This window comes from Triticum aestivum, chromosome 3D, assembly GCF_018294505.1.
Source record: "Triticum aestivum cultivar Chinese Spring chromosome 3D, IWGSC CS RefSeq v2.1, whole genome shotgun sequence".
In the NCBI taxonomy this organism is placed as follows: Eukaryota; Viridiplantae; Streptophyta; class Magnoliopsida; order Poales; family Poaceae; genus Triticum; species Triticum aestivum.
The window spans coordinates 135,873,568-135,890,506 of NC_057802.1; the positions used below are offsets into that span (position 1 = coordinate 135,873,568).

The 16,939-nt window shown below is 41.5% G+C and overlaps 1 protein-coding gene and 1 long non-coding RNA gene across 2 annotated transcripts; one reads left to right on the plus strand and one right to left on the minus strand.

Moving 5' to 3' along the window:
• Positions 1 to 776: 776 nt before the first annotated feature.
• On the plus strand, positions 777 to 15,076 carry LOC123077884 (tRNase Z TRZ3, mitochondrial). The gene is made up of 16 exons (XM_044500242.1): positions 777 to 1,164; positions 1,935 to 2,024; positions 2,515 to 2,559; positions 2,679 to 2,733; positions 2,833 to 2,876; positions 3,000 to 3,386; positions 3,754 to 4,019; positions 4,611 to 4,749; positions 4,838 to 4,888; positions 5,597 to 6,105; positions 6,189 to 6,792; positions 7,078 to 7,365; positions 10,213 to 10,965; positions 11,497 to 11,652; positions 11,856 to 12,752; positions 14,613 to 15,076. The coding sequence occupies exons 1-16, from the start codon at positions 793 to 795 to the stop codon at positions 14,646 to 14,648; spliced, it is 4,692 nt and encodes a 1,563-aa protein (XP_044356177.1). The 5' UTR covers positions 777 to 792; the 3' UTR covers positions 14,649 to 15,076.
• An 839-nt stretch (positions 15,077 to 15,915) lies between these two features.
• Positions 15,916 to 16,933, minus strand: LOC123077885 (uncharacterized). The gene is made up of 2 exons (XR_006436864.1): positions 16,700 to 16,933; positions 15,916 to 16,600 (listed from the first exon to the last, which is right to left on the minus strand). It is a non-coding gene; the product is annotated as an uncharacterized lncRNA (long non-coding RNA).
• Positions 16,934 to 16,939: the final 6 nt, after the last annotated feature.

Here is a 16,939-nt window from a genome sequence, read left to right on the forward strand (position 1 = left end):
CCATGTTGCTGAACTGCAGTTGCTGAACTACAGTTGCCATGGTTGCTTAACTGCAGTTGCCCTCTTAGGTCAAGTGCCGGATGCCATTTTTGGGCAACTGCAGCTGTTGCCATGTATGGTCCGGTCTACTACAGTTACCATGATTTGAAAAACTTTAGGAGTTGCCACCTACTAACACTGGACAGTTGCCATGTAGCACTAAAAACATGGCAAAAAACATGTTTCGGTAAAAAGAGAGTTGCCATCTGCTTACAAGCACGCTAGGACAGTTGCCATGTACCCTGCAAAACACATGGCGACTGATAGCTTTTGGTGTGTGGGAGAGGAGACGTGCATGTGGGCGATGGTGGTATCTTTAGGAGTTGCCACCTACTAACACTAGACATTTGCCATGTAGCGCTACAAACAGACGTGGCAACAAATAACATGTTCGGAGTAAAAAGAGAGTTGCCATCTGCTCATGCTCACAAAATAGGGCAGTTGCCATGTACCATTCAAAAACATGGCAAATGACAGCTTGGGTGTGGGAGAGTGAAAGAATGGGCAGTCGTAGAAGATGGGGAACAGAAGTGGTGCGCGGCGTGCAGGCGCGACAGCAGTTTCATCGCACGCCCCGACTGACGAAACGTTGACCGCGGAGAGAAAAGACGCTGGGCGTTAGTGTTTTCGTTAATAAAATGCCTAAATGGCGGTCTAAAAAAAAAAAGACGAGCACCCGGCTCCGGTGATCGGCTATCCGCTCTAAAACCCCCGAGACCGGGATAAAACCCGACCCAATAAAAGTCCTCCGTCATGCCGCCGCAAGTGCCTTCCCCTCTCCGCCGCCTGCTCCCTCTCTCCCAAACCCTAGCTCCGGCCCCGCTCCTCTACCTCTCGCGCCGCCTCTTCTCTTCCGTCTCCGCTCCCCGCCCCCCCTTCACCCGCGCCGCCGGCATCCGCCCCCTCGTGTGCCGCGGCCAGGCCAGCCGCCATCACCTCCGCCGCGGGAACAGCACGGCCAGGAAGGAACCCGAGGGGATGGCTAGCGGCGGCGGTGGCGGTGGCAAAGACGCGGGAGTGGCGTTCAATAAGATGCGTGCGGAGGGGAGGGACGTCAGGAAGGACAGGAGCATGGAACTCAAGAACCGCAGGGCCAACCCCATCAGCACAACCTCCTACGTGCAGGTGTGCGAAATTATTGCCTTATATACTTCGACGGATTCAGTAGATGTGTGCCCCCCCCCCCCCCCCCCACCCCCCGGTGGTGCTTCGGCATTCTGCCTAAGAAGTCGAGATGAATAATGCACATTATTGTAGCAGGGTGCAATCCATTTCATGCACTGTGTACCATATACTGCTCCGTGTAAGTCGAGCGCAGTTGGGATACTGGCTGCATGATGTAATGTCGGTGTCAGGGAACATGTAGTGCTCAACTGAGATCACTAATTTTGGCGGAATTTATACATTCCTTGTATATTACGAGCGTGGTATCAGTGAATTTGTTTGTCGGGAGATCGTAACATGCTTGCTTTAGGAGTTTGGGGATCTGCCTTTGGTTTAAGAAACATCTTTTGTTGTTCCCAACTGGTTGTAATGGGCGATAGTAATAATCATGCAAAAATCACGATGTTCTTTTGGAGAAAACGGAGCATTTTATCTGTTTTATGCAACAAGTGTACTAATAGATTATGCCATATTTTTCCTGCCATCCCTGTAGGTGGATCACTCGCCAAACTTTACACACTTGGTCTATCTGTATTTTTTAGGAACAAAGTGTTGCTGGTCTCATTCTTTTAGCCGTGTTGTTGAATGTTGCCAATTCCGCAAGGACACAATGTCAATGTTTTCAAGCTTCAACCACTAAACCATCACAACATTTGATTTAGAACTTGAAAGCAGCAACATTATCGTGTTATCTTATTAGTGATTTGACCTTTTTCATTCTTTTTGTGCAGATACTCGGTACAGGAATGGACACTCAAGATACCGCTCCTTCAATTTTACTATTCTTTGACAAACAAAGATTTATATTTAATGCTGGCGAGGTATGATCTTCTGTATCAAGATATCCTTGTGTCTATTTAACATGCTAAACAGCTTACACAAGAAGCTCGAATTGACTTTTACTTCCTTCTGTATTCTGAGGCTTAACAAAGGTGTATGTTTAATAATCACTGCATCCGTTGGGCATGTTGCATCGTCAAACTTCAGAAAACTTTATGCAGTTTTAATCCTTCATCGCTAAAATGTAGTGTCCTAATAGGTTAATTTTAAGTTTTATCTGTTGATAGATGCATACACTCGATGGAGTATATCAGATGCACCCTTCTTCTCTGAGCGGTACAATCATTTGTGCCTAATGTGCTTAAGTGGTTGATTGGGACGCTTAAACCCTTAAATGCATGAGCTATGGTTTCCCCACGTAGGACTGAATATGTAGGTGACTAGAATCGTGTTATTTCTTTGCTATCATTAGCAAATATAATTCTTAACTTGCTTTTGAGCTTACCACACCGATTTCTTGCAATCTAACAGGGTCTTCAGCGTTTCTGCACTGAACACAAGATAAAGTTGTCAAAGGTATGTGATGCCCTCATCAATCATCATCAGCTTTGCAACTCCACGTGCACCCACTCTCGTTTCTTATGTCTTGGTATGGGCAATGTAAATTAGTAACATGCTATATTCTACTTTACCAGATTGACCACATCTTTTTCACTCGCGTGTGCTCAGAAACTGCAGGGGGCCTTCCAGGTATTAAAATTTGGTCCTTTCACGCGATTGTCCATGTACTGAATTAGTAGGTTCGTTTGATGCACTGATGCTATTTTGATTTTGCTTTTCTTAATGTAGGTCTCGTGCTAACTCTTGCTGGGATGGGAGATGAGGGCATGTCGGTGAGATGGAAATAATTGTTGCTTGCATTCTTTCTAGTACTGTCTTGTTGTTGATGCTCATGTGTTCAGTTAATCTATTTTGAACAATTGATTATAATGTTATTCTTCTTAACCTTAATACAGGTGAACATATGGGGCCCTTCGGACCTTGATTTTCTAGCAGGCGCGATGAAATCTTTTATCCCAAATAGGGCAATGCTTCATACACACAGCTTTGGTGTGGAACACAGTGCATCTTCTTCACAATCTACAGAAGCTACTGTTACTATTGATGATGAAGTAGTTCGTATATCAGCAATGTTTGTCAAACCGAGGTACAACAATGAAGCCAGGAATTCAACAGATATCAACTCAAAGCCTGGTGATACTGCTATAGTCTACTCATGTGAATTGGCAGAAATTAAAGGAAAATTTGACCCTGGTAAAGCTCAGGCCCTTGGTCTTGAGCGTGGGCCAAAGTATCGTGAACTTCAACTTGGGAACTCTGTGAAGACTGTAGCTGGTAGAATGGTTCGTGCTGATTGCTAAACTATTGAACATAATTTTCTCAACATGAACTTTCACAGGCTCATGGCGTTTCCTTACTACTCCCTCCGTTCCTAAATATTTGTCTTTTTAGAGATTTTAAATGGACTACCACATATGGATGTATATAGACATATTTTAGAGTGTAGATTCACTCATTTTGCTCTGTATGTAGTCACTCCTTGAAATCTTTAGAAAGACAAATATTTAGGAACGGAGGGAGTAGCACATATGTTGCTTAATGGGTCTCCATCCACTCACAACCTATCTCTGGTTGCAAAAAACATTTTCATTTTTTTGTCATATCTCATAAATTTTGTTTTTTAAGTTTCTTTGGACATTTCATTCATAGGTTCATCCAAGTGAGGTTCTCGACCCACCAATTCCTGGACCAATCGTACTTCTAGTGGATTGCCCTACACAATATCACATGCATGAACTGTTTTTGCTGCAATCACTTAGCCGCTTTTATGAAGATTCTTCCTGCCAAACAGAGAATGCCAAGAAAGTAAATTGCATAATCCACTTAGGTCCATCTTCTGTGACAAACACTGTTGATTATCAGAACTGGATGAAATCTTTTGGCACCACACAGCATATCATGGCAGGGCATGAAAAGTAAGTTTCAGTTTCATTTACCTTTTTCATCTATGGTTTAATTTGTTCTCATGCATTTAAAATAAATATATTTTACTATTTAGGTTTGAACTTCATTGATCCCACTAGAAAAATCAGAAGTTAGTTATACTTAACGATAAAAGCAACGAGTTTCTCAAGGTTGAAATGTTAGATTCAGATGGTGTAGATGTGTTACATTTTTCCAATGACTGCATCCTGTGAATGTTTATTCATCCATGCTATCCTCTTGTTTATTTCTATCATAACATTCTTTTATAATTTGTTTCTATTTAGTGATTTTTTTCTCCAAATTCCTTATGTCGTACATGACTCTTTTGGTGACTGACATCTTGTGGATGTTCATTCATCTCATGCTATCCACTTTTTGTATTCTCTAAAATTTGTGACGTTTAGTGTCATTAACTCAGCATTAACTGCGTCTTACACTCTTATTACCTGAGTAACATTCTTGTACGGATATGTATGATCTTGAACTTTATTTTCACTCTCAGACTCAAGTAGCTAGAGATATAAATCAGTGGCAGTGCCATACTTTATGGTGACGATTTCCCTCCTTTGTGACACTTGCAGTAAAAACATGGAAGTTCCTATCCTGAAAGGTAGTGCAAGGATATCTTCACGTCTTAATTTTGTATGCCCCCAGCTCTTCCCATCCTCTGGGTTTTGGCCTGTGGAACCTGCAAATGGTATTGATTTGGAGAAGAATAAGGTAAACCTCAGTGATATACGAAACACCAGAGGTTGAATGTTGAAATACTTCCTTCTTGTTAACAGAAACCATCTTATTGTCCTTTCAGAGTACTTCATTCCAAGCCTGTGAAAGTGTGGCAGCAGCAAACTTGCTGAAGGTATGTCCAAGTAGAGTCTATGTTGTATCAATGTGCTAATTACTTGATATTTGACAATTTCTATATTCTAAGGCATCTCCAATGGTAAATAAGGCTGTCTGTAGAAGACTATAAAAACTAGTTTTACAACAGGTTATCCCTTAGTGTCTTCTCTGGCAATTTAATGCTTGAGTTAATATAAAAATATGTTGTGATTAAGAATTTAGTATTAGATGGGAAAACACATGGTGAAGTGAAAACATCATGTACAATGGAAAAAATAGTGATCACTTAGGCGTGAAGGGTTTATCCCCTTGCCAAGAGAAGACAACCTTCGCTCTTTTATTTTATCCTCGAACTCAGGCAAAAATCCTATGTGGTACCTCTAAGAGAAGGTTGGCATCACAACATTGTAGATGTCCTATTTTTGGTTGTTGTTGCGATGAGATACACTAAGTTCTTGCATGCATAAAAATATTGTTCCATGTATGGATGTAATAATTGATGATCTATTTCCTGGAAAGGAAAACTTGGTTGGTTAACTGCAAAATAAGTACTCCCTCCGATCCATATTAATTGACGCTGGTGTAGTACAAAGTTGTACTAACTTCATACTAAACAATCGTCACTTAATTTGGATTGGAGGGAGTACTATTTATTTTGCAGGTTCGACTTATTTTTGTTAGTGCAAAATAGGAGTATCAATGTTTGTCTTTTGTTGTCCTGCAGTTTCGTCTGCGTCCATATGCTCAACTGGGGTTGGATAGAGCTTCTATTCCAAGCTTGTTTAGTTATGAAGAAATTGTAGATGAACTTATTTCTGAGATTCCTGAGATTAAAGAAGTTCCTGAGCAGATTAGCAAGTTCTGGCAAAGTAGTGTAGACCAAAAAAATGCATTGGCACCAGCTGGGAAACATATGCTGATGGTTGAAGAGCCATGGATTAGTAAAGACTCCTGTCTTCCTGATATTTTAGATGAACAGGGGAATTTGGCTAAGTTTCAAGATGACAGTAGTTTGAGAGAAAGTGTCTGGAGAAAGCGCCCAAAGGGCAATTCAGAGACCCCCTGCTGCGTGGAGAATGCTACGAGAGAAGATATGGAAATTACGTTTTTGGGTACGGGTTCTTCCCAGCCTTCAAAATATCGAAATGTTAGTTCCATATATATTAACCTGTTTGCACGAGGAGGTATGCTTCTTGATTGTGGTGAAGGAACGTTAGGACAGCTGAAAAGGAGGTTTGTTCCAACAAGACTTCATTAGAAGATTGCAGAACACTTCATGCCAGTTATATTCATAATACTTTTTTTGTGTGTAACAGGTTTGGTGTAAGTGGTGCTGATGAAGCTGTAAAAAACTTGAGGTGCATCTGGATTTCCCATATTCACGCTGATCACCACACGGGTCTCGCTAGAGTTCTTGCCTTGAGGTCAAAATTGCTAAACGGTGTTCCTCACAAACCCTTGCTCGTGATTGGACCAAAACAACTCCTGAGATTTCTAAATGCATATTCAACACTTGAAGATCTTGATATGCAGTTCCTAGACTGCAGACAAACTTTGAAGCCTAGTGTTGAGGAACTTCTTGGTGATAATGCCACCGAATCGGCAACAACTCAACTTGAAAATACCATGTTTGCCCCTGGAAGCAGAATGGAGAACTACAACAAGAAGCCTTCAAGTCCGAAGGATACTACAGCTCTCGCTAATTTGAAAGAAGTTCTACATGAATCAGGTTTGGAGATTCTGTACAGTGTCCCTGTCGTACATTGTGCACAGGCGTTTGGAGTTGTTTTGAGAGCCAAGGAGAAGGTGAGTAGTGCTGGGAAGGCAATTCCAGGATGGAAAGTTGTATATTCAGGCGACACGCGGCCGTGCCCAGCTCTTGTAGATGCGTCCAGAGATGCCACCGTGCTGATACATGAGGTACGCTGATTTTTTATTTATTCAATTGCATATATCGACTTGAGTGCGCACAATAATTACCCATTTTCCTCCTATTTCTCTTGACCTCTGTCCATAGTGTCTGGCATTCTTCACGTTTAATTAATGTGGACCGCTAGCAACAGCACTAAATTAGATCTTGCAAAAATTGTATAATACTGTTAACTGAGTACTGTTCTCTTCCAATTATTTTAGCATGCTAAAAGGCGTTAGGTTGTGACCATGTTGCCTGTCTAATAAACTGTCTTGATTCTTGTTTTGCTTCAGGCGACGTTTGAGGACAGCATGAAGGACGAAGCGATCGCGCGGAACCACAGCACAACGAAGGAAGCCATAGCAGTAGGCACATCGGCTGGAGCGTACCGCATAATCCTGACCCACTTTAGCCAGAGGTATCCTAAAATCCCGGTCTTTGACGAGGAGGACATGCACAAGACCTGCATCGCTTTCGACCTCATGAGCGTAAACCTCGCCGATTTGCCCGTGCTGCCGAAGGTCCTGCCTCACCTGAAGCTCCTCTTCAAGGATGAGATGGTCGTCGAAGAGTCTGATGAGGTCCTGGAGGCCGTGGTGTAGCGAGGGAGATAGTAGTAGACACAACAATGCACATTGTATTTCTTTTCTCGCTCGGCGATTGGCATATGATTTTAACCCGAGGATTCTCAGCTGTAGCCCCTTGTAGACCTGATACATTGCCACCGACCGTGAGGTCAGATAGAATAGAATACAGTTCGGCTCTCGCTGTCATACCTTAAGTTTTTGACACGCCTCCTGCGAGATATATGTCATCCGAAGTACTGCAAATCTGTGATATATTAGTATACCAAACTTAAACTCATTATTTTTCAGAGTTATTTTCGTTCCTGACATGAAGATTTTCTTTATAGAAAGATACTATAGGTATGAGCTAGAATTCGAGTAGACTGGTTATATGTAAGGCCTCCTTTGGTTTGTAGGATTCTTGTAGGAATTTCATAGGATATGATTTTCAAAGATAAAATTTCTATGGAACCCTTTGTTTTGTAGGAATGGATTTTTATTCCTATGTAGGATAAGATCCAATCCTTTACATTTTAAAGGAAAAAACATTAGCCTAGACTCAATAAAAAAATTCCTATCCTATGCATTAAATGACATCTCCTTTTTTATAGGAATGAAGATGCATGTCATCTCACTTTCTATGAAGTTTCTATTCCTACAATATCTCTATCCTATGAACCAAAGAAGGCCCAAGTGCTTCCTGCTGGAATGTCGCCCCTGTCCTACTGGAGCGGCGTAGCATCTCATCCCAACCACGTGATATACTGAAACTTTTGGGGACACTTTCCACTTCATCTCTCCTGGCTGTGGCTGGTGCTTCTTCCTCCCGCGACAGAGAAGAAAGCAAAACGGTTAAAGCCTTAAAACTCCCCGACCTGACCCGCCACTCGAAGCTTCCACACACGCCGCGTGGGTCACGCCTCCTCGCCCTCCTCCCCTCCGGCCGCACGTGCCGCCCGACCCCCAACCCCCGCTCTCCTCCTCCCCCGTACACCCGGTCCACCGCCCCCTCCCAGATCTCGACCTCCCCGGTGGTGCCGCGCTGCCGTGGCGGTAGCCTCCCTCCCTCCCGCCCTCCCTTAGGGTTTCGGTCGACGAGGGGCGCCATGGATCAGAGCCGGCGGGCGGTGGAGTCCTACTGGCGGTCGCGGATGGTGGACGGCGTCACGGCGGAGGACGACAAGGTCGCCCCCGTCTACAAGCTCGAGGAGATCTGCGAGCTGCTGCGCGCCTCCGACGCCGGCATCGTCAAGGAGGTCGCCGACTTCGTCCTCAAGCGCCTCGACAACAAGAGCCCCCTCGTCAAGCAGAAGGTCCGTTACTTATGGCCTCTGATGATTTGGGATCATGTCGTGTTGACCTGACGGGGGGACGAGGATTGGTTGGCCGGTGGCGACGACGATGATCGTTCAGTATAGGACTAGCAGTGGACACTGTTTTAGTGTTCCTGCTGATTAGTTTCGCGGTCGTGGTTATGAATTTGTGATTCCTAGCGCATTCTGATCTGAATGTTCTAGTAGTTACAGGGATTTTCCAGTGTCCAACACTGTTTATTTGTCACTGTGGGTTGCAGGGAAATAGGCGATTTCAAGTGTTGAAAGAATGGACATAGGAAATTTGGCTAGTGTATACCAAGCCATACGTATGGATGGCTATCGTACCTACTTGTAGTGAGGTGTGGCAATCCGCACTATGTCTGGCCAAAAAATTGGTTGCCGTTCCATATGTGTTTCTTGACTACGCATGAGTTCATGGCAGGTGGGCCTGAAGGCTAAGAACCTGTATGTAGCTACTGCCACCCTGCATACCTTCTAACTCTCTCTGCCCCCAAACCGGATGAACTGTTACCTTCTGTGCAAATTATCTTGACTGGATTTATACAAGTGTATAGCTCCTAATGATGGATATCACCGTCCTTCTCTGCTTCTTAAAAAACCTGACAATGTTCCGTCCATCCAACTTGCTTGCTCGTATCCGCCCTAGATACTGGGTTTTAGAGTAACACTTGCCGATTACGTTGGTTTTCCTGAAGAATTATGCATGCTTAGTTACAATGTTTGACACTAGTGGGTTATATGAGTGTTTTGTTGCACCCTGTTGTTTCTAGGAGAAACCTGTCAACGATTAATGTTGGACTTAAGCAAATATTATTGCAATGACAAAATAGAAGGTGTATGTAACCCTATATATTTTTAGGTCACACAGTGAAGTAGGATGTGAAAACGGTATTGTACACTAGAACTGTGATTGCTAATGGCATTTAGAACATACTCCCTCCATCCCATAATATAAGAGCGTTTTTGACACTACACTAGTGTAAAATACGCTCTTATATTATGGGACGGAGGGAGTACTTTTTAGCCATGGGGTAGTGATCAACTCCAATCCCAGTGATAAATCAAATATTTATCAAGATTTCTAAAATATAATAAACTTATGAGTAGGTCCTCTCCAGGTGAACCAAATTTTGCTCAAGGATGTAGTATTGCTTTGCTGAGCGTTTGTACCGAATGCTCCAGTGTATTTATTGAATTGTACTCCCTCCGTCCCAAATTAAGTGTCTCAACTTTGTACTAACTCTAGTGTAAAGTTGTACTAAGGTCAAGACACTTATTTTGGGACGGAGGGAGTATGAAATTAGGTTTTCTGTAATCCTCTACCCAAAATGTCACCTTTCAATCATGAGTGACCTGCTGTATATTTTCAGAGGAAATGCTTAGCACCTGTGGTGTAATTTTGGTGATTACATTACCTTATGTCCAAGTTCAAATACATTAGTTTGTTTAATAATCTGCTGGAGCTGTAGGCTTGAGTTTCTCTGATTCAGTAACATAATCTTTTACCTCCTTTCCTGCTTTCCAGGCTTTGCGGTTGATTAAATATGCTGTTGGAAAATCTGGCACTGATTTCAAGCGGGAAATGCAACGACACTCAGCGGCTATGCGTCAGCTTGTTCACTACAAAGGACACCCTGACCCCTTAAAAGGGGATGCCCTTAATAAGGCTGTCCGCGAAACTGCAAACGAGGCCATTGCTGCTATTTTCTCCACTGAGGACCCTAAAGCAGTTGTTGTGACAGAAGGTCTAGGCAAGCGCATACAGGGCTTTGGAAACACTAATTATGAGCCATCAAGAGATGACAAGAAGTCTTTCCTCAGTGAACTAAGTGAAGTAGTGGGCATTGGTGGTGCTTCCATTAAACAGGGTTTGAGCAACTTTGCTGCCACACATTCAATGATGCCAAATGATAATGGTGGTATGTACAAGAACCCAATTCGCAGGTCTCTGACCACAGAAACTGATAGATATGGCAGGTATGATCCAAGTGAAATCCAAGGTGAGAGCCGTGCTACATCTGGTGCTTCAAAGAATGTGAGTTCTGGTTCTTGGGGTCCAAGTCCCTCAAGTTCAACATCAGCCGGTGATACTGAATCAAGTCAACCTGGAATTAAGACTCGTGAGGAGAGACTTTTGGAAACAATTGTTACTGCAAGCGGTGTGCGGTTGCAACCCACTCGAGATGCTCTGCAGATATTTCTAACAGAAGCCTCCAAACTGGATGCAGTTGCTTTGAGCCGTGCCCTTGAGAGCAAACTGAACTCTCCATTGTGGCAGGTGAGTTTAGGATAACCCCTTTTTGGGTCTATTTTAACCTTTGGACTTTAGATCATTTCCTTTTGTGGATATAGAGGAATACAGTATATTAAAAATTCACATAAGCTGTACATAAGTTGCATGAAAAAGGCTTTGCCCAAGGAACACATACAAGTATCAGTGATATTGCAGTCCATGATATGCTTGAGCATGTGTACCCAGCAGGCCACACTGGTCCTGATACTACTGTCAAGCAGCTAGCAGCAGTCTCCCAAGCATCTGGATTTGTGATGTTTAGCCTTCTTTTTCTATATATACCCACTTTTGTTGAATGAAAACGGATTTATATCTGGCAGGGGTTAGTGATGGTGAGCATTCTTGTTTTTGGACGTTTGTTGATCTTATTTGAATAAATTTGGTACATCATCTGTTCACATCGTTAATTCTATTGGTTAGGTCACATGGGTGTATCTTTTAGCTTGATTGATCGCAGCATTTTGATGCTTTTCGTTTAGTTCTGATAAATACTGAATATGTTTGTTTACTACTCAGGTTCGCATGAAGGCTATCTGTGTACTGGAAGCGGTTGTAAGGAAACAGGATACTGATCCTTATTCCATCGTTGCTTCATATTTCAGTGAGAACAGTGCTTCTGTTGTCAGATGTTGTGAATTGCCACAAGTTTCTCTCAGAGAAAAGGCTTCAAAAGTGAGTCAACTTACAAAGCCGAGTCTCTTAAAACAAAAAATTGTAGATATTCCATCGATGAAAGAGAATTTTGAAATAAGTCATGCTCTGTTTTCTGTAAATCACTATCTGCAGTATGTGTATCTTTCTCTAATCTTGAATGACCAAAGCCTTTTTGTACCAGCCATTGCCAAAGATGTAATAAGTTGTATCGATTTTCTTAGGTATTAAATCTGCTGGTTGGGGAACAACCTACCGGAAGCAAACATCTTTCAGAATCAAGACCCACTCCTGTTCAGATGCCTGATTTGATTGATACAGGGGATCGGGATGATCTAGTAACTCAGCTTTCAGCTCAAGAAAGCAGCGAGCAGATAATGGGGAACAGTAATTATGTTTCTTCAGTTGATGATTTGCTTGGTGGTGAAACTATTGGTAATACCAGTGCCACTAGCAATGGTAATGGAAGTGATCTGTTTGCAGATGTATCATTCCATGAGGAAGAGATTAAGGAGACTAATGACCTATTCTCAGGCATGACAGTAGAAGAAAAATCCTCAGCCTCCATGCATGATAACTCTCTGATCGAGCAAGATATATTTGGCAGCAGCCCGGAGCCATTGTTCCAAGAAAGAGTTGATGACAAAGGAACTGTCAATGATTTAATGGCTGGTTTGAACCTTAATGGCACTGCCCAAGCTCAGCCTGGAGTAAAAGCAGAAACTAACAGTAATCTCAATGGTTCACAGTTCTTTGACATGAACAGTCAGACTAGCCATGTGGCAAGTGGTGCAGCACTAAATGGTATCCTTGGTCAAAGCTCCTTCTATCAACAGGTTCCTATGCAGTACAACTTGTCACCACAAATGTTTGGTCAATCATTTGCTGGGCAGCAATTAAACTATGGTGCTATGGAAGCTCTTCTTGCTCAGCAGCAGCAGTTACTACAGAACTTGGGAAATTTCAATGCTGGACTTGGGCATCCTGCTTTCAATTCAATGAGTGGCGGAAATGCATCTGGGATGCCAGATATTTTCAATTCAAGTAATCAACCTCCACATCAAGTAGCTGTGATGAGCAATTCTAAGAAAGATGAAACTAAAGCTTTTGATTTTGTCTCGGTATGCATTTCCATCTAGTGCCTATTTGTCATGCTTCATTTCTTGCAGACATTAGTTGCTGTTTGCAGTCTGGTAAAAAAAGCAATATTTTAGACATGGACATCCTCCGAGTTCCAACTCCCAAACATAGCTTTGACCAGCATTTTTTATCACTAACAATTGTACACGCGCAATGCACGTTGCTTGATTGCATGAGGAACTTATGTACCAATATATGTAGAAAAGCATATCTGTAAATTTACTCGTTAGAAGTGTTTCCCTCGCAAGAATACCTTAAGGAAAACATGATGGACATTAGCACGCAATGAAATGATGGTCAGTAGAAATTGAATAAGCCATGTGGGAATAATTAAGGGATCATTTTATCCAACTTAAATTGTGAGCAGTTAGTAAAAATAGTAGTAGTGCATTTGCGAACCATGTTCGGCTTAAAATAATTAAAACATGCAAGAAAATACAGTTCTCGTGGCATGTTTTTTACCCTCAGTATCATTGATGTAGAAGAAAGTAAATAGCTAATATTTTCTTAAAGAAATATTGCATAAAAAATGTACAGACTTTTTTATTAATACAAATGTAGTTAGGGAGTAACTAATTATGAGTCACTAAGTACATTTAAGAAGCTATTACTATAGGAGCTATTAAGGAAGGTATATGCAAAACAGTTGGATGGGAATTTATGAAATTGGATTAAATATTTGGACGGCTTAGATCAAAAGTATCCCAATCAACTCATGTTTTTATATTGGTATATTGGTATATTGATATGGATATGGATAGCATGTTTATAAAATCAAATGTAATTATCTTATGATACATCTACTCACATAATTTTCAAATGGTTTATCTAACTGTTAAGTTGAGTTGAAGTAATAGATTGGACACATTCTAGGATTTTACCTTTACCCTTAGGGAGAATATTCAATATTTATTTAGTTTTTGTTGCACATTCTATCTAAGTAATAAACTTAAATTGGACGTGCACGTTGTTGAGGTATTTCTTCTCTTTTTGCAATATAGTTTGAAAATTAGGATCTCAAATGTACTTGCAATTTTGGTATGTTGTTTCTGTAGCTTGTATGAATTTAATGGTATTTAGTATGCTCCAGATTGCATCATTGATTTGAGTGTTTTTATGCCTGCATTTATGTTGGTGAGATTGCAATATGGTACAGAGAGGATATGATGGTGTGTCATTCTCATGTGCCTCATTTTGTATTCAGCTAGTTTCTCAGTGAACCACCTTAACATTTTACAGAATTGGAGTACTTGATTTAGCCTTGCCTATATAAATATTGAACTTTGTCCTTCAGAAGCTCTTATGCCTTGGGATATTGCAATTACACAGAGCTACAAGTGTGTGGACAGAATAATGAAAGTAAAGTAAATAGGATATTTAATTTATGTTGAACTGTAAGTTGCTAATGAGGTGATAAGGAACATCTGATTGAGCTAACAAGAACATGTCTTGGGTATTCATTGTTGAATTGTGATTATGTACTCCGATCCATAATAAGTGTCACAGTTTTGAACTAAGGTTGAACTAACCTTAGTTCAAAACTGCGACACTCATTTTGATTCTGTTCATAGTCATAAGGGTGCTTGCAGCTTCTGCCCATGCATGTTAGCTGCATCATATTCCTTTTTTTTAGATGGATGGGTGCTGCATCATATTCCAGTGCCCATGTTAAATGATTTACTCCACTTCGAAACCTAATACAGTAGATGTTAAGTTTAATCGACTAATTTGGGACCTCAATATTTAGTGCCTGGCATTATTGCATAAGAATGTATTGTTGCTGTTCTGACAATCAAAGCATCTGCCTCTGTTGTTGTTTAACAACTTCGCTGTTTTTTCAGGATCACCTTGCAGCAGCTCGTGGTTCAAAGAAGTAGACCCTAAAAGGAACAACATGTTCAGAATTTTGACAAGAACAGAAATGTCAGGCTTCATGGGATTGGCGTACATATCGTCGAGGATTGACTGATAGCTGCCTGGGTCACACGGCTTTTTTCTGCTTGGCATGCTTCAGCGGATGTTGAAGACTCTCGCTCAAGGTTCCCAGACTGGGTATTGTGTTGTATTGTGTATTTAGAAGAAGGCTGGTTTAAGTTAAAAAATAAATTGTGAGTTCCATTTTCTTTTCCTTTTTTCCCCAATTTCTTGTCCTCCTGAAAGAGTCAGACATTGTATATTCAAATATGCTGCGGGATTCTATCTTTTGTTACTTTACAAATACATTTTTGTTCTTTTCATGGGAATTGTAAAGTTTGTTAATTTAAGAAAGGTGAAATGGTAGATGAATAATCATATTTTTGTGGAAGGCGGGAGCTTTCTTTCATTTTTTTCCTAAAAAAAACAGGGCTATCAAGTCAGCTATTCTGTCCATCCTTTGTGCTGTTTGGCAACCTTGCATAGCTGAGCCTTAATATTGTTTCTACTCTCAAAAGATATTGTTCCATACTAGCATGTGGAAAGTGCATCTGCTTCCCACCCCCGTCTTGAGGACGGAGCTATATTGAGTCCAGCAGGAGCCATGACCCCAGCCTGCATAAAATATCTGAATAACTTTTTTTTTGAGTGTTGATTAGGAAAATAGTCTTGTGGCCCTCAAACATTCATATTTGCAAAGGATCTTGCTTAGGTCTGGCAGTGAAGCCATAAAACACATTAAAAAAAATATTACAATCCCGCGGAGTAGTACAACAGAAACAAAAACATTGCATATCCAAAATTACAAACTCTGTATTATAAGCCACGAATGTACAAAGGACGTCTTCCTCTCAAGAGGAATGTAAGCTCTGCTACAACTGAAATAGACAATACCAAGGAGTACCATTTCTACAACTACTTTTTTATTCTTCAACGGTTGTCGATGCACCAACTACCAATACTACTTGCTGATATTATATTCTGCATCTACAACTCTAGCTCATTTTTGGTTTCTTGGGCGGTGATAGAGTACTGCTACCGCATTCCACAAAGCAGAAACCCTTTGACCCACTGTTGAGGCCTCCAAGAGCGGACAAGTGAAGATCCTCCTCACCTGCCTGATGTAAAGGATGCTCGGTTTCCCCTCTGATGAGCACTCCATCGACTATGGAGGAAGGCGTCAGGCGATGACAAGGTCTCATGGTGAAGTTCTACGGGACCTGTTTGTATTGTTTTTCTCTCTCAAGGTCCTTTCCAGTGTTGTGCTTGCATATGTCTCGAATTTTCTCCGCCTCTTAGTGGATTCTTTCACATGGATCATTTTCCTCGTCCGAGAGTTTCCACCCTATCAAAGAGTATACAAAAACTATAGATTTTGTAAATTAAATCTTCTAGAAAGATCTCAGATGTGAGTCCCTTTTTGACATATGTCATCCAAGATAAGAAGACACGGCGAACAAGCATGGCTTTCAACAACTCCCAAGTCAAAACTTTTCACAACAACTAAGTCGCGGGAAATTGGTAATTGGCTCTGACATCCCACCGGATTGCCGATGGAGTTGAAACAAAGACGATGAAATTTTGAAGACACGACATCTAAATTCTGGAACAGAACGGCACAGCCTCACTTGCGTCCAACTTCCAAGTACTCGTTGGATCGACAAAGTTAACAAGAGATAGAAACACAATAACAAGAGCATACTGCATCAATTACTGCCACGGTGTCAGCCCTAATCCTATGAAGCACTTGCAGTGCTGAGTTCAGTTCTGAGCCAATAGGGTGGATCAAGCATAGGGCTAAACTGTAAATACCAGCACTACTGAAGTCTCAACTTCAGTGACAAGAAAAGCAAGCAAACACGGTTTAGCCATTGCCAGCCGGTGGCCAGTGAACTTGATCTATTGCTTCCCCTACCTGAAACCAAGGAAAGGATAATTACAAAGAAAACTTCAGTGTGTAGTGGAAGAGACACTTAATTTGTTGTATGTACAGATACGACTTAATTGACGTAACCTGTGAAGAAGTTAACCCAACTTCTCATTCCTCATTTTTGTCTCACAGATGCAGTTGCTGCAGCTCTTCCTTCACGCCATTGGCAGTCTCCTTTGCAGAACATTAGTATTATACAGTACTAGCCAACGCATAGAAGCTTCAGCCCATCGGATCATCTAATTCTCTTGTGGGTAACAAAAACTAGATGAATATAGTAACTTACCAGTATTTGTCACGCCAATATAGACTTTTTTTTTGCGG